Genomic DNA, 17,535 nt, shown 5'->3' on the forward strand with positions numbered 1-17,535 from the left:
TTGGAGGAAGCATAACACCAAAACTGATCGCAGAAGGGGAGAAATGGTGAATTTTACTCAAGGCCTAAGAAAGGTTGTCTGAAGAAGGCAAGTTCTGTCTCAGTGATTCTCTGATGTGTGTGCATGAGAATTCTCTGTGATGCATGGTGAACAGCCGACCTGAGGACCCTGCTCCGAAACATTCAGTGTGATAGCAGATCTGGTGTGGCCTCAGGAATCGACATACTTAACATGCCCTTTACAGGCACAGGGGTCCCTGGGAGCATCCTCAGAGTGATCTGGCTGGGAGTGTGCCAAAGTCAATGTTTGTTTTTTAAGTCCTTTGGGCCACAAGCCCTGCTTAGTTTTTCTAACAGGGTGAAGTGAGAAGCGGGGTACAGAACCCCTCCAACCCCTCCTGGGCCCTCTTCTGCTTCCTTCTCCATACAGTCTTTTCATACTCGTGGGTTGGGCCAGGATGAGGTCATGGAGACTGGTCCATGGGAGTTGGGAAGGGGTTTTGGTGGGAGGACAAATGTGTTCTTTACCCTGGTGTTATCTTCCTGGCTGGGAAGCCATTCAGCCAAAGTAGACCTATTCCATCATGAGATGGGAGGCAGGTGTGGCCAGAGTGGCAAGAGGAATGTCAGGTCACAGGGACTGACAGACTAGGCACGACTGTACATCATAGATGAGACACTTGTGGCTTGAAACACCTTCTTGGGAACAGCAGTGCCTGAGCTGCTGTGTGTGTGTGTGTGTGGGGGGGGGGGTTACTGACACCTGCCTCCAGGGCAGCAGCCACCTCATGGAATGACTGTTCCCTGCTACGGGAGAGGAGCCATGGTGCAGGGGCAGCTGCGATGAATAAGCCCTGGGCACTCCATTGGTAATCACTGCCTGCTTCCAGAATGGAATCCTCCAGGGGCACGGAGCCCACGTGCAGACAGACGGAGGGGTCTAGGCCCCGGTCCCGCTGTTCTCTATTCTAGCCCTGCTTTCAGGCCCCTTTTGCAAGGGTTCCGGGGCCTTGGAATTAGGTTCCAGGTCCCTTCCATACCATGTGCCTGCCAGTTTCCTGGGGTCCTGGCTCCTGATCAACAACAGATGCTGTTGGGGAGTCCCTAGGGTTTTCCACTTACCTTCTTCCACAGCCTCTGTCCCAGTGCCTCCTGGGAGTCCAGTGGTCCTGCTGAGCGTGAGGCACTTGGCCATGGTCCGTTGTCTTAAGATCATTTCAGCCAGAATGTTGTGTTGCTGCTTTTTAAAAAAAGACTCGAGTTTAGTACGGAATTGTCAAAGCTTCAATTGGTTTATGCCAATTCTCACCTGAAGGATATTAAGATGCTTAGCTCTTCTTTCAACCCTTCACATAGTTAAAGTCGATTACTACCCTGGCTTTTGTGCAGGAAAGTAATCGTAATCCTACTCTCTTTCCAACTATAATTGTTGATTGCTCACAAGAGCCTTGTATGGCATTCATTCATTCAGAGAACACCAAGCCCTGTGCCGGGCTCTAGGAATAGTGACTGCAGCACAATTCCTGCTTCTCGAGGTATTCAGTCCCATTCTAAGGTGAAAAACAACGCGCCCTTTCTGTGTGGCTCCCCTCTCTTCCCTCATCTCATTAGCGTGACCCCCACTGGCTCTGCTGGTCCCTGAGCACCGCGTGGCCAGTCGTACAGCCCCGATAGGGCTGCCACTTCTTCCTATGGGTTGTGTCTCAGTGCCTCCGGGGGTTCCAGCGTCTCCCTGTGGTCCTGTTAGCGTGAGGTACTTGTGTTGACTTAAGATCATTGTTCCAACTGAGCTAGGCTTTTTAAAAAAAATTAGAGGTTAGCGTTAGGATTATCAAAGTTCTTGGATAGTCCTGCGTGTAACGCCATTCTCAGATTATGCACCCCCTTTGCTGTCTTAAGTCATGTTGCCGGGAATACTGTAATCTTGGGGAATTTACGGTTCACCTCAAATTCTTGGAACAGCATTACTCTGCCTTTCATCAAGTCCGTACCAGCATGTGCACATCCCCCCAAACCTCTGCCTCACATTTTACATCTGGCAGCCAGTACAAGGTAGGCTAATTGGGCAGGGACATCTATTTCCTGTTCCTCCTCATCAGGGATGGTTTCTTCAAGGTGGCAGATGGGAGGTTGTTCCAGAAACTTCAGAACCTTGAAAGGGGAAAGATAATGGGTGAGGTTGAACTTGGAAGAGTGAGACCTGGTGAACTTGCCTCAGGATTCCTGGCATTTGCAGGTCAGGGCAATTCCATGCCTGACCATGGCCTTCATGTTGATTTTGGATGGATCCCACCACTCTCCTGGCCTCAGGGAGTCTTTTAGTCTGGAGATGACTGAGACCTGAAGGGCCTCAGAAATGTCCTGTAATAGGTGTGGGGTGAAGTCGGAGGTGGTATGTGTCACCTTGGTGTCCCCTGAAAGGTTGATTATGGTTCACCTTAAATTCTTGCCTCTACATGGCTTCCTGGAAATCATCAGAAGGAAGAGAGATCCAGTCCCTGCACCCACCCTTGATCACCCCTAGTCCTGGCCAGTGGGGAGCAGGGAAGACAGAAGACACATACACTGAGTCTCAGTTCTGCCTGGAGTTTCCCTGTCCATCAGCCTTTAGGCAGAATGGAGGTTATGGAAGTGAGTGTGTCCTACCTTTGCCCCCTCTGAGCTGGTGGAGAGCCCAGGTGAGGAGGAGGAAGGAAGAAGCAGAGGGCTTTGGGTAGTGGACAGACATATAGGAGGGTCTTTGTGGAGCATGCACTTGAAGAAATACTTTTTCACACACCACACCCTCCCCAGAGCCCCTCCCCTGCCCCATATATGATTGCACCACTTAGAAATATTAGACAAGAAGCTTTGTGTTGAGAATTAGGACAGTTTATTGTTTGATCAACATGCTGAATCTTCCACATTTTACACAGTTTTATGTAAAGTCAATGTGGCCGTTTATGCCTGCTGAGCCAGCAAGAGATGGAAATGCCACCCTCCATGTTCCTCATGGCTAGTCCCTTCCTGGGGTGGGTGAGGAAAGTGAGGGGGAGTTGATGCACACCGTGATAGGAACTGGCTTTTGATGTATAGACACTTCCCGCTGGAAGGAAGCACCCAAAACCCCACTGCCGCCAGCATCACCCACACAGGGCTGGCGTCCAGGGAGTTCACACATTGAGAGCCCAAGGTTTTGGAACACCTAAACAGTTCAAACAAAAATTCAAAGGGTGCCCTAGTCTGTGGATGCCCACAACCATCAGAGTGGAGCTGGGGACCGGCCCTTCTTTGCAATGGAGGAGCCTGAAATGTACGTGGATTCTTTCCTGGCTCACTCAGATACTGGAGTGAATCTCACGTCCCAACCAGAGTAGAGAGTCTGATGAACATCCATGCACAGCAGCCCTTTATGTGCAGGTACACAGTCACGTTTGTACACACAGGCGGGTGACGGATGGAGATGGAAACATCTTGGTTCTGACTGCTTCCGACCTGCGGGGTGACTAAGGAAGTCACCCTTCTCTATCTTGGTTCTCCTGCCTGTGAAACAGGAAGGGTTTGAGACCTCTGCCTCACACCGCTGTAGCCGGGTGACAATGCCTCACATTCTTGGGGAAGAGGTAGTTTGGAAACTAGTGAGCATACAACCCGGCTTGGTTGATGCAGACAGACAGACTTCCACTCAGCTGCCCCTCGGGCGGCTCGGACACGCCTCACAGTCCTCGGCTGCCTGTCCTCACATTCTGATGTCCTCACCTGCCTTCGCTGTGTGAAGGAATGAGGCTACTCTGCCTGCAGGACACCGAAGCCAGCGGTGTCATAGTTGTCACATCCGGTCCCTGAGGGCAGGGGCTCCAGCACTGGCCGCCATCAAGATGTGTCTGCATCCTTAGCTACCACCATTGCAAGCCTTGTTTCTGTTGCCTGAGACACTTGAACTGACCTGGCCATCGCTCCTCGGACCAGGGAACAGTACAGAATTTTGGAGGATGCTGACAGGAAGGGAGCAGTGATGGGAAGAGAGTGGTGACCGTGAGAGCAGGGGGGCCTCTGGCAAAAGAAACTTGCTTATATCAGTCAGCAAGGGAGCTCACCCTGGATGACACAACTGCGCCTCTAGCCCTCAAGATGCTCCCGTCACACTTTCATTCTGTCACGTGCACATTTCAATATGCATCTGCTTTTTCTGTCTTAGGCTCAATTTTTCAGTGCCTGCGAAACAGGAGCTTTACCGACAGCTTTTCTTTGACATCCCCAAAGGAAAAAAAAAAAAAAAGAGGGCCTAAAGAAGATGACTCCACTCATCTCCCAAGTCAGGGCTAGTCTTGGAGGAGAGGGACTGAACTACTGGTAAACTGAGATCCTTTCCCAAAAGGAGTCCTCCACTTTGCCGTGTGCTAGCCCATCAGGATCAGCAAAGATGGCAGTCACTGGGGATGCCGAGGCGATGCCAAGACCTAACCTGGTCATTTCATTATTGAGCCTGAACTCTCTGAGTTGAGGTCCTACCTCTAAGCAAGAGGACAGTGATGCACCTGCCTGCTGAACATGAGGGCCAAAGAACAGTGCACTTCTGTGCAAGAGCTCTGGCTGCCCTAACAGGCGCCAGGAAATGCGGGGAGAAAGGAGGGTCCTGGAATGGAACGGCACCACCGAGATGGGAGGACAAGATGGGGCAACGGCCCTCACCTTCAGAGACCCACAGGGCTGGGGAGAGCCTGGACTCCAAAGAGGGGGTGTTGTGTACCTACTACGAAAGGCGGGGCTCACGGAGGCCAAGTCAAAGCAAACAGTCTTGCCGAACCGGTTTGGCTCAGTGGATAGAGCGTTGGCCTGCGGACTCGGGGGTCCCAGGTTCGATTCCGGTCAAGGGCATGTACCTTGGTTGCGGGCACATCCCCACTGGGGGGCGTGCAGGAGGCAGCTGATCGATCTCTCTCATCGATGTTTCTGGCTCTCTATCCCTCTCCCTTCTTCTCTGTAAAAAAATCAATAAAATATATTAAAAAAAAAAAAAAGCAAACAGTCTTTACTGTGTCTCTTCCTGCTCCATCCGTCGCCCACCTGTGTGTAGGCTGTGATGGAACAGAGTTCATGGTGCCTTGGATACGTGTGCACATGAGAAAGGAACTGAGTTTCTACTTTTTTTCTTTACAGGAATGTTTTAAGAAAAGCTACTCTTTAGTACCAAGAAAATAAAAATCCACCGTACATTCATTCCACTGAGACTCAGGGCAGATCCCTGCAAATGGGGGCCGTCCCAGAGGCCACAAGCAATGGCCCGCGCTGCCACCCAGGCCGGATGCTGTAACATGGGCTCCTGTAAATTCTCACGAGGTAAGTAAGCACTCTTCCAACGAGCACCACTTGGGGGTGTGCCATGGTGGGGGGTGCTGGCCCACGAGGCATGCACACCCGTGCATATGAGTACATAGAAGGAGAAATGGTGCACATATTCCCGTGGGCTATTTTTGCCTGTAGTTTAACACATCTATGTAATTATTTTATTGATGGCAAGACAATCACAAGTTTTTTGACAATATTAAGTACTTCTTATTTCAACACGTCGCAGTACTTTTGAATTTTCAAAACTGTTATCACAACGCAAGTTCCAACTTGAGAGCAGGAAGAACAAGAGTATACGTTGAGCACATGTACCTCTGTGGGAATGTGTGTGGAAGGTGTATACACAAGTCTATCTCTATATATAATTATGTACACACATATAAAAACTAAACACACGACACTGGAATTACGTTCGTACGTTGGTCTTTGCCTTTACGAAGAGGAGCTCAGCGGGAATTCTGCTCCCTCTTTTCTCCACCTGAAGATAAATTTCTCTTTAAAGACCCCCTCTGACGCTCCATCTCCTTAGCTGACCGTGTGTGGCAGGCCCACTGGACAAACAGCAGTGGGTCCTGCCAGGTTTCACTGCCCTTACTGGCTGCCATTTTGGATTCGTTTCTGAGAAGTTCCAAGATTCATTGCAACCACTTGTTTGAGCACTGCTTTGTGGAGGAATTCACACCCCAGACGGCCCTTTAGCTCACCTAGGACATGCCCAACAGCAGCCTGGAGGAAGTCAGCGCCAGCTTGGAGGGCGGGGTTTACTGTTTTTTGGCCAGAGTTGCTGTTCACTGCCTGGCTTTTTCTCAGGCTCGGGGTTGGTGAGTCTGTGTCTATTTGGAATACAGGCCAAGTGGGTGACATCACTTAGTGAGAAGAGAGAGTTCTCTTCAGAGATTTTACAGGTGCTCAGACTTAGCCCTTCGCAGAAATGAGTCAAAAATGGCAAAGGTCTGGGCAGAAGAGACCCCACCGCAGCCCTACTCTCAGGCAACGACATCAGCAAAAGATTGCGCACCCAACTGCACCGCGCCAGTGGGGCAAAGCACATCAAGAAGTCAGCTTTTCCAAAACAGCACTCAACATTATTAGCAACCGAGACCTGAGGACATGGGTCTTCAAGGTGGTGGTTCTGCAGACAACACTCCCTGAGGCCACACAAGGAGTCTCTTTGCTCTTCCCTTAGATTCAGCCCAGATATGTGTGCTGAACGCTGGGCCGGGTGGTTAAAACATTTTCAGAAGTACACACGGTGCCCCAAGTCTACGAACCAACCACGCATCAACATGACCCACAGTTGCCAACAGCACCCCGTCCTTCCTTCCAGGGACCTCTTGCTCTGCCAATCACTAGCGAGCCACAGAGAACACCAGGGTGCCTGTGGCAAGTGCCCTGCCCTGCCCCGCCTTCAAGGCTTCTCAGGGAGGGGAAGGGAGAACAGACATAACTGCAGTGGGGCCTGGGGCCGGGCTCCCTGATGTCCAGGAGACCTTAATGTCAGCTCGGGCCATACCTGGTGTCCATTCTGGCCACGGAAGGAGGACACGGTCAGAGCTGCCTCCTCAGAAGCTGTTTTGTTCAGTGTTTGATTTAACCAGGCAGGACCTGTTTGGTGGGACCTGGTTGGTCAGGGCAGGATGGCCCAGGATTGGAGCCTAATTAGGTTGCTCAGTTAATGTTTTAGTTTATTGGGCTGGGGGGTGGGAGGAGGGCAGAGTCAATGAACAGTTGAAAGAGGACAGGAAGGAGGAGGTGTGTGGAAAAGGTTCTCTGTAAGTTTACAAATATACAAAAACAAAAAAGCACATCTTTCAAATAAAAATGACTACATTTTTATCTGGCAAAAAGTTGTATACACATGATTTAAATTTTTTTTTTTAAATTTTAACCGTTTTTGGCAATCTTAATAAAGTACAATATATTACAACCAAACCAAAAAATAGTTGTTTGAGTAACAGCTGTTAAGAGTGACGTGATCCCTGATGCCCAGCCTCCCTCCCCACCCCACCCTACTCCTAGAGACAGAGAGAAAAGAAAAATCCTCCCATCTGGATAAGCTTGTTTCCCACCCCCCCCTTAGGAAGCTAACCAATAGGAAGCAACACAACAAGCGAGTAGTGTCGGAGGAAGCCTTCAGGTCAGGCTGCATTAGCAGGAGCAGCCGCCTTCGCTGGCTGGGGGCTCCTGGGGTTTGTCCAGCTTGATGTCGATCACTGCAGGGGGCTGGGCTAAGGAAGAGGACTCTCACAGAGAAGCTGCCACCCGGCCTCACGCCCTCCCCGTGCACCCCTCGGCCGCCCTGCTCAGCCCCTCTTCCCCTCCACAAACACCTGGCTCTGCTTGGCCTGGGACGGGGGGGAGGATGCAGGGCTCCAGCTCCCACCCTTCCTAGCCCACCCCAAAGTGCACTGGAGGTAGAGAGCCTGGATCCCACATCTGGAAGCACAGGGCTCCTTGGGCCTCGCCCTAGCCTGCCGCAGCAGCATGGACCCCTCAAGCCCTCCGGTCAGTGTGTGTCACTTAGACTCGAGGATGCCACGTCCCTGCGGAAGGGCCTCAGCACAGCCCCCTCTCCAGCCTTTAATCGGTGCCCAGGGACTGTAGGCTGGAGAAGCACCCATCAGAACTACCGGAGCAGTGGGTTCAAACTGCACAGACGGGCTCTTCCCTCTGCCCTCAGCAGGTTGGAAACTATCATGCCAGGCCGATCACAGCTGAGCACCAGGCCCTCCACATCACACAGAATGACTGACTCTTCCTGGCTCCGGGGCCGGGGCCAGCTGTGGGACTGCACTGGGGTCGGGGGGAGGGGTGGGAGCTGTTGCTGGCATCCTAGGGATGTTTTTGTGGCCCCTGTTTAAGGACTATGGGAGAGATTCTTCTGGCTTTAAGCACAGTCGGCCCTGGGTGCCCACAGGCTCTGCATCTGTGGGTGGATTCAACTAATTGTGAATAAAAAATATTTGGGAAAAAATGTTGCTGACGTGTGCAGTTAAGACTACAACGCTTGCATCTGAACTGAACATGTACATTATTTTTTGTCATTGTTTCCTAAACAATACAGTTAACAACTATTCACATAGCATTTACATTGCATTAGATAGTACAAGTAGTTTGGAGATGATGTAAAGTATATGGGAGGATGTGCATAGGTTTATGCAAATACTACGCCACGTTATTGAAGGGACTTGAGCATCGTGGAGCTTGATATCCAGGAGGTGGGGGGCGGGGGGGGGGGAATCCTAGAACCAATCCCCTGTAGATACAGAGGGATGACTGTACTAGAAAAAGCCACGCTTCTCCTAAAGATCAGTTTCCCTCCTTACCATTTGTTGGCCATTCAGCCATGGCATATATTTTGAGTATGACGTCATCTTTCTTGTCCTTGTTTTCCTACCTTTATTTTACCTGTGCCCTGCTTTTCTCGTGTGTGTGTGTGTGTGTGTGTGTGTGTACACATATACATTTTTATCTTGTGTGTGTGTGTGTATCTATATCAATATATCTATATCAACATATCTATTAACACATTTTTCATAACAGAGCAGAGTATAAATAAACAAGTACATCTATATATATATAAAAGCCTAATATGCAAAGTGTCCCCTCGGGAGTTTGACCGACCGGGAGTTCGATCACTCACTATGACGTGCGCTGACCACCAGGGAGCAGCGCGGAACGAAGGGAGGCCCCAGCCAGCAGCCACTAGGGACCCTACTTGTGCACGAATTTCGTGCACTTGGCCTCTAGTAGATAATAAATAACTACTTTCTTCCTCATTGGGCAAATCAGACAATCTCTCTGAACCTCAATGTCAGCTTCTGGTGTTGCCTGTGGTGTGGGGTGGACCATGTGAGTGGCGTGTGACCCTGTCTTGGGAGCAGTGGGGAGTGCAGGGGCTGTGCAGGGCTGGGCCGAGGAAGCAGGCAGGATGTGGGAGGAGGCATCTGTTGGGGGGCTGCCTCGTGTGGAGTAGGCTGAACCGTGTTGAATCATATGTGAGTGTAAAGAGAGAAACCCTCCCTGCAGTGGCGACTCTACTTACACCGTGAAAAGCAGATCGGTGTCCACTGTAAATAAGGGCAGCATCACTATGTCTCACTCCCCGCCCCTCCCACCACTCCATGCACATCCCTCTGGTATCCCACCCTGTTTGGGAGGTGACAGCTTAGGTGGTTCGAGCTGGATGGGTCTTAAAGACCTTGGCGCTCAGCCTCGTCCCTGCTCAGAGCCCCACACCATATCCATCCGCGGGAAGCTGGGCTGGAGGCAAGGCCCGTGCTCATCCACTGCTCTGAAGTGCTAAGAGGATAACTAGATGGGTAAATGGCTTTGCCAGCACATCTCTCAATCACTCGTCAAGGAAAAAGGATACTCCCTTCTTTACTTTTCTCCTGAACATTCTCCATTCCAGGCAGAGCCGACGCCACACGTCGAAAGAGCTGGAGACAGGGGGAGATGCAGCATGAGCCCCCCACACCCCTCTTTCCCTCCTGCTCCCACTGTGTCTCCACCCTCTTGCCTCTACTCACCCTGCCCTTGGGCTTCACTGTCCTGTCTGACCCACTGACTGTCCTGGAGGGCAGGGGCTGCATCGACTTCTCTCTCCCCCACCCCCGGTGCCTCTCACAGCGTTGGGCCTCGGCAGGCCTCTCACCCAGCAGGCTGCCCAGGGGTCACGAGGAGCTGAGCTTGGGTCATGGTGTCTGAAAGGGACCTATCTCAGTGCAGATAATGACTTAGACCAGGGGTGGGCAACCTCTGGCACACGTGCCAAACATGGCACGCCAGTAACTTTTGCTGGCATGCAAAACCCTCTTTTATAATCTTCCATTTACAATTTTTTTCTTAATATCAACTTTTTTATTTTTCAGATAAATTCAGTGTAGGTGCATCTTAGATAAATAAATAATTTTACATAACAAGTTATCTTAAAGACCATAGACATGGATTGACAAGAGAGGGGAAGAGCAATTTCTGTGCCTCTGCCTTCACTCTCCCTGCCTTCCTAGATCCAGCCAGTGTTTTGGTTTCATCCACATACGCTTGTGAATCTTTGTTCTCAGTGATGAATTTTGTTAAGTCTCGTAATAGGAGTAGCCTGACGGATAAAAGTAGTAGCTCGTGCATATCTCTGAAGGTCACGAAATATAAACCTGATGTAAAATCTCTGTCATCAGTGATGCAGCAGCAAAAGTGCCACTGATAATATCAAACGAAGTCATAAAGTTTTCTGTTGGACTATCAGTGTACATGTATACATTAAAAAATAAATGTATTTTTCATCATCATATACTATGTTTTTGTCGCTTGAATGAATTTTATTTCTTCAAGGTTCTTCACATACATACACCTTAAGAGATATCAAGTAGGCATAACATGTTCTCAAAAAATTAGGGTTGGCACGCAGAATTTTGAGTCAGAGATTTTGCTGGTTTTGGCACGTACTCACAAAAAGGTTGCCCACCCCTGACCTAGACCCTGGGAGACAGCCCTTAGGAGGGCTTCTGTCCCGCTGCCCACGTAGGGACCAGGTGTGGGGAACCAACTTCCCTCCTGCCCTTGAGACAAATGAGCCCCTCAGGGAGTCCTGCACGTTCACGGGCGTCGAGGCAGCTGGGCACTGGAAGCCAGGGCCACCCAGTCACAGCAGAGAGACTTTTCTGAGAGAAGAACACAGGAGTGTGAACGTGGTATGGTGGGTTTGTTTGGGTATGGGTGTGTGATGTGCATACTGTGTGGAGTATGTGTGGTGTGGTGTGTGGTGTCTGTGTGTGTGTGCATTTGTGTAAGTGTGTGGGGGAGTGTGTGCGGTGTGGATGTGCACATGTGGGGTTTCTGTGTGTGTAAGTGCATGGGGAGAAATGTGTGGGGTGTATGTGTGCTGGGGCGGGGTGCACAGGAGTGTCAGGTAGGAGGTGACAGTAAGTACGGAGCGGAAGTACAAGGCACCAGAAGATTCTGAATGCTCCCCTTCTCCCCACGGACACCACCTGCAGGAACTCGGTGGGCTCTGGGCTTACAGCTTCTCTGAGGACAGGGTGAGTCTTAGTCCGGGGTTCAGCCGGAGCCCAGCCTTATCGGAGCACCAGGCTGGGTGAGGGCCCCGTGGAGCACCCAGGGCCAAAGGCAGTGAGGGCCTGAGTGGTGCAGCCACTGGCCTGCCTGGCAGGGTGTGGGCCCTGTGGGTGCTGCAGAAAGGGCTCCGAGTGGGGCAGGCAGGATCGGGCGAGGGTGCAGAGGGCCTGGGTCGCTCCTCCGAGCTTTCCTTTGTGGCCCTGACCCAGGCAGCCCTGCTCTGAACGTCAAAATGGTCACAGCTTCTACCAATGGCCAAGCTGACAGTTAGAAGGCAGCTCTTGGGGGTCACACGTGGGTCTCTGAGAGCAGATATGATCAGGGTTAGGGTCCAGGAGTCTGTACTGCATGGGGCCCCTCTGAACCACACAGGGTCTGAACTGACCACACTGAACTCCTGCTCAGACCATTGTGGGGCTGCAGACCATTCTAGGAAGGGAGGCATCAGTGTCTCCCTGACCCTGACCGCTGCCTGCCCTCTGCGCCCCGCCCCCCAGGACTTTCCATTCAGGTGCAAAGGGCAGCAGCCAGTGTCTCCTGTATGCTGCCAGGGACAGGGATGGGTAGCTCCCTCCTCCAGGAGACCCCATAGCGGCCTGGCCTTACAATGAAGGATTCTAGGAAGGGGGTGCGAATGAATGGAGACATTGTAGTCCAACTGGGGGGGGGCTGCGTCCTGGAGCTTGGGGCTCCCACTCTGTCTCTGCTCCTCTGCCACCTTCCCCACGGCCACTGGCTCTGTCCACGTGGCGTGAATCTTCACCGCACCCAGGTCAATGCTGCATGGGCAGCTTGTCTAGTGTTCCCCGAGCACCAATGGGGACAGTGGGCGGAAGTGACACCCCAGCCAAGCCATGCTCCTCACTTGGTGTCCCCTCCCCAGGCCACAGGCACCCCTCCTGCCCCGCCTTCACTCATGCTGTTCCCCTTGCCCGGATATCCTCCCTCCTCGTCACCTCTCCAAGTCCTCTCCTTCTCAGAGGCAGAGGCTCCTAACCTTCTGCGAACCACAGACCCCTCTGGCAGTCTGGTGACACCTACACACGCCTTCTAAGTGTGTGACATCAATTACACAGGAGCATAAAGGAAGCCACTTAGTATTGACATACACTTCTAAGATCTTTAAAGACACAAACTAGTGACAAAGCATGAACGTGTAAAACAGCAAGAGCTGGCAGTGTGTCTAATAACCACCGTGATACTGAAGCAGTGAGGGGTGTCAGGTTCAAGATACCGTAACACACTGCAAGGCGATAAGAACACAGCTGTGATCCCTGAGTGATAAAGCCACAGGGCTGCTGCTGGGACAGGCTTGCTGCCTACACTCGTCGCTGAAGGTAACAACACTACAGAGCACTCAGAAGTTAGTGCCGACAAAGCCGTGCTTTTCCCAACCCAAGTCCGCTGACCTGCTGCATTGCACCACGGACTCCTTGGGAATATGGACCCTCTATGGCTCCTCTGATGATTCTGCTTCACCAGGCCTGTCCCCTCCTGAGAGCTCCAGCACATCCCAGGTGGGCTCCTTTCGCCAAGCCTGCCTGACCCTGCAACCCCTGAGCTCTGCCAAGCACAAGGCATGAACCCCTGCACCCTCATCCCCAGCTGCTAGGGAAACGGTGCTTCTTTCAGCCCCCCGGAAGCTGGTGACTGGACGCTCACACATGCTCCAGGGCCTTGTGGCTGGCTGCTGTATGGCGCCTCATGATGACGTTCTCCGGACACCCCCTGAGGGCCAGTGCTCCTTCCTTCGCGCATGCGTTACCACCTCTGGGTAAGCTTTTCCCCAGGAGGTGGGTTTATGGGCACCCTAAACCTAGTCACTAGCCCATTGGGGAGAGACAGGGCTGAGCCCGAGGCTGACCATGCCGGAAGCCACACGTGGGCCCTATGGCCAAGCTGGGCCAGGGATCAGCACCAGGTGCATCCTACCTGCTTCACGTTGTAGCCGGTCTTCGCACTGGTCTCGATGAACATGACGCTCAGCTCTTTGGCGCGCTGCTCCCCCTCCTCGATGGTTATCTGCCTGCAGATGAGGGAAGGGGAACATCAGTTGGGTAGAGAGCAGCTCCTGGGAGAGGTGGAGGGAACAGCCTGAGAGGAGGGGCCCACCCAGCAGGGCGGAGGAGCTGACCAGGATGAAGGGGACACAGGGCACAACAGCCCCTTCTCTCCTCCTTCTGTAGTATCTTCCCCTTGGGACGCAGGCCCTGTGGCAGGTGGGTGGGGCTGTCCCATAGCTGCCTTTCCCAACAGCGGCCACGGCCAGAGACTACATGTGTAAAGTGCTGCAGGCCACATACCGCCTCTCTGGGTGGTGTCGTCAGTCCTGTTTCCCGAATGAGAACACGGAGGTTAAAGGGCCTGCTCCAAGTCGCCTACTTAGCAAAGGAGCTAGGCTTCGAGCCCCATTTTCTTCACGTCAGGAGGAGGATTTTAACAAAACAGTCTCTAATTCAGATTATTCCTTAAATGGTTAGAGTATATTTCAGGAAGCCCACAATGCATGACCTTTAACCAAGCTGGGTCCCCTGAGATAAGTAGACAAACGTATGTAAGTCAACCCTGTGCCCTAGAGCAGCCTCTTCAGAGTGTCATATCCAGACACAGCGCCAGACCCGAACTTCTGAGGTTAACACGTGGGACCAGGACCTCCAGACCCACACCCACACCGGTGCGGGCATGTCCCGGGGCAGAGACACAGCACAAGCAGAAGTCGGCAGGAGCCTGCAGCTGTGTTGCTGGTTGTGGTCAGTTCCCAGACCATGCACTGCTGGGCTGGGCCAGGTGCACGGGGCTCCATGAAGACCATGCACAGAGGAGCACCCTGGAACTGCCCCTGCCAGCAGTGCGAGGTGGGGCCTCAGAGATGACGAGGGCAGGGGTCTACCAGGGGCTTTCAAAGCCTCCAGCAACCTGCCGGTACCTTTCCAAGATGCATGGGAAGAGCACAGGCAGAAAGGGTGCTCGCTACCCAGGCACCCCAGAACTCCTTGTCCAGGAGGAGTTGCGGAGGCCTGGAGGGTGGGCCCAGCCTGCCAGCCCCTGATCCTACCTCTTGTCAGCCAGGTCCGTCTTGTTGCCCACCAGCATGATGATAACGTCGCTGCCCCTCTCCGTCCTGACGTCATCGATCCACTTAGAGGTCTGCTGGAAGGAGTTGAGGTCTGGAAGTGGAAAGCGGGGATAGAACTGGGAGTGAGATACAGCCCCCACCGGGAGAGGGGAAAGGTGGGAAGGGGCAGCAGGCATACCAGACCCCGGGAGGGGCTGGAGCACAGGCCACACAGGCCAGTGGGTCTGGGCCTTCCACAGGAGGCCCAGGTGGGTTTGTGGAGCTGCTGCCCCAAGGCCCTGGAGAGCCCCTGGCATTGCTGAGTCACTCTCTGGCGGAGAGAATTTACCCCGCCTGGAAGGTGACAGGGTCATGATTTGCTATGTGGACTAGCGGGAGCCCGGTGAGGGGCTGGGATGCCAGCTGACAAAGCCACGGCTGCTGGGGAAAACTTGCCCAGGGACCAGTGTCTTCTCCCACCTTGACACACAAGCACAGAAGTTGCTCTGCAGGGGTCTTTCTGGCAGCCAAGGCCAACAAGGGTGCAGAGGGGCCGGGAGCAGGGCCAACCTGCACAACCATGACTGGCGCAGGAGGGCGGGGAAGTGGAAAACACGCTGTGTTCACAGGCAACTAACCCCCCAGTGGCAGGCACCTGCCTTCCTGCATTCAGACAATAAGAGTGGGCATGTGTATAGACACACACACACATGCTGCAAACTGGCTGGGGCTCCACTCGGGCCCCGGAGCCCCTGGGAGCCAGGACCCACACTCACTAGTGATGTCGTACACCACGACGGCCACCGTGGAGTCCCGGATGTAGCTGGGGATCAGGCTGCGGAACCTCTCCTGGCCCGCTGTGTCCCAGAGCTGCAGTCGCACCTGTGGCAGGGAGGGCAGGGGGTCAGCAGGGGCAGCCAGGTCCTCATGGTAGGAGTGGGGAGTGGGGAGTGGGCGAGGTCCTGCTTCTGTGATGCTGGCACTACCAGCTCTGGGGCAGGCATGGGCTCTCAGGGGTGCCCAGCCAAGGGTCCAGGTGATAGGTCCAAAGGAGCACTCCCTGTCCTCCCCGTTCTAAAGTCAGGCACTCACCGTACGATCCTCCAAGTACATGGTTTTTGACAAGAAGTCAATTCCAATGGTTGCCTGTTAGAGAAAAGCACAGACAGGTCAAAACTGAAAAGTCTTGGGCAAAGGGGCAAAGCTCAGTGATCCAGGTGGTGACACCCATGCCAAATGCCAGGTGGGTCCTGCTCTGTTGTCCCTGGTTCCCACTTTCTCAACAGTGAGCCTTCTCGTCCCTCTCAGAGGAAGTGAGTTTGAGCTAAATCAAGATGAGGCCAGGGTTTGTTTTGTTTGTTTGTTTGTTGAGTGATATAAAAGGGCAGGGGTGAGAAAACTGGGTGAGAAGGTTTCCCCAGGAACAAGGACAGAAAGGGCCAGCTTTGGAAGAATGAACGTCATCTTGAGACTTAAGATGACTGAGGGAAAAAACAAAAAAAATCTACCTTAAAGTTTAAATATGGTAAGTAACCCTTCCAAAAATATTAGCTGCCCATAATTGAATTGCCTATTAAAACTCAACACCGTTCAAAGGAAGGTAAGAGAATCCAAGAATCCCTACAACAATAAAAAAAAGGATTAGACATTGTAAGGAAGCAGGAAATTCAAGCCACAATCAAAACAACAACTCAATAGAAACAGACCCCAGATAACCCAGATATTGGATTAGCAGACAGGACTTTAAAATAACTGATATAAATGTTAAAATATAAAGGAAAAGGTGAATATGATGGGCAAATTTCAAGAAATATAAGAAAATGCTAAAAGGAAAAAAATGAAATCTTAACACTAAAAAATACAATACCTAAAATAAAAATACATCGAATTTAAGTAGGAAAGGTCAGTGAACTGAAGAGAGGCCAAAAGAAATTGTTCAAACTGAAGCACAGAGAGAAAAAAGATGTAATAAAAGTGAAGACAGGATCAAGAGCTTCTAGGACAATATCAAGTGACCTGACATTACATGCAATTAGGCTCTTATAAAAAGAATAGAAACAAAATCAGCCAAAAAATATTTTTAAAAATAACAGTCAAAAATTTTCCCGATTAGAAACACCAACCCACAGTACCAAGAAGCTCAGTGAACCTAAAACAGGATAAATACAAAGAAAACAGCACCCACGCATATCATAGTCAAGTTGCTAAAAACCAAAGATAAAGAAAAAGCCTTACCAGCAGCCAGAAATAGAAAACACATTATATACAAGGAAACAATGACAAGAATGATAGCTGATTTCTCGTCAGAACTATATAGGACAGAAGACAATGGAACAAATCTTTAAAGTTCCAAAAGAAACAACAAGCATCATGCCAACCTAGAATTCTATAGCCAGTGAAAACTTTAATGATGAAGGCAAAACAAAAACATTTTCAGATAAGGGAAAGCTGTGATAGTGTGTAACCAATGGGCCCTCATTACAGGACATGCTTTAGGCTGAAGGGAAATTTTAAAGATGGAAATTTAAATCTTTAAAGAAGGAACACGAGCACCAGAAATGGTAAATCTATGGGTTTTATTTAAAGAACATGTGACTTGTCCTTGATCACCTCCTGCTTCCATGCATAGAATTCTCTCCTCTATTTTGCTCCTGCCACATCCTCAGCAAAAATTACTCTCAGAAGATGATCTAAAATCCTATTTTACAATAGCAGGAATAAATCACTTCAATTCCTTCCTTGGTTTTACACTCTAATATAACAATAACCGCTGTAACAATGACTAAACATCGGAGTACTGATCATTTGCCAGCTACTGTGCTAAGTGCTGTACATGCTTTATTTAATCCTGATAACCTATGTTAGGGGTTATGTTCATTAGTATTCATATGTCACTGGTAAGAAAACTGAGTACAAGAGTGCTTTCCCAACGTCAACAGCTGGAAGTGGCAGAGCCAGGATTTAAAAAGTACAGTATTTGCACAGTTGTCTACATGTCCCTGGCTTTATCCCTACATCCTTCCAGGCTCTAAGTACTTCTTTGCTCCTGTTCAAAGCTAGCCTCTCCTTTTTTCT

General features: G+C 51.2%; 1 protein-coding gene across 1 annotated transcript in view; it reads right to left on the minus strand.

Annotated features, from left to right (window-relative positions):
- Positions 1 to 4,891: 4,891 nt before the first annotated feature.
- Positions 4,892 to 17,535, minus strand: part of RAB6B (RAB6B, member RAS oncogene family) — a 48,911-nt gene continuing 36,267 nt past the window's right edge. The window contains exons 3-8 of the mRNA XM_006083712.3: positions 15,553 to 15,606; positions 15,237 to 15,342; positions 14,461 to 14,572; positions 13,338 to 13,431; positions 9,703 to 9,769; positions 4,892 to 7,540 (exon numbers count right to left, since the gene is read on the minus strand). Coding sequence (XP_006083774.1) covers positions 7,476 to 7,540; positions 9,703 to 9,769; positions 13,338 to 13,431; positions 14,461 to 14,572; positions 15,237 to 15,342; positions 15,553 to 15,606 — 498 coding nt within the window. The 3' untranslated portion in view covers positions 4,892 to 7,475. The remainder of the gene's footprint in view (positions 7,541 to 9,702; positions 9,770 to 13,337; positions 13,432 to 14,460; positions 14,573 to 15,236; positions 15,343 to 15,552; positions 15,607 to 17,535) is intronic.

Source organism: Myotis lucifugus, unplaced genomic scaffold (genome assembly GCF_000147115.1).
Source record: "Myotis lucifugus unplaced genomic scaffold, Myoluc2.0 scaffold_8, whole genome shotgun sequence".
Taxonomy (NCBI): domain Eukaryota; kingdom Metazoa; phylum Chordata; class Mammalia; order Chiroptera; family Vespertilionidae; genus Myotis; species Myotis lucifugus.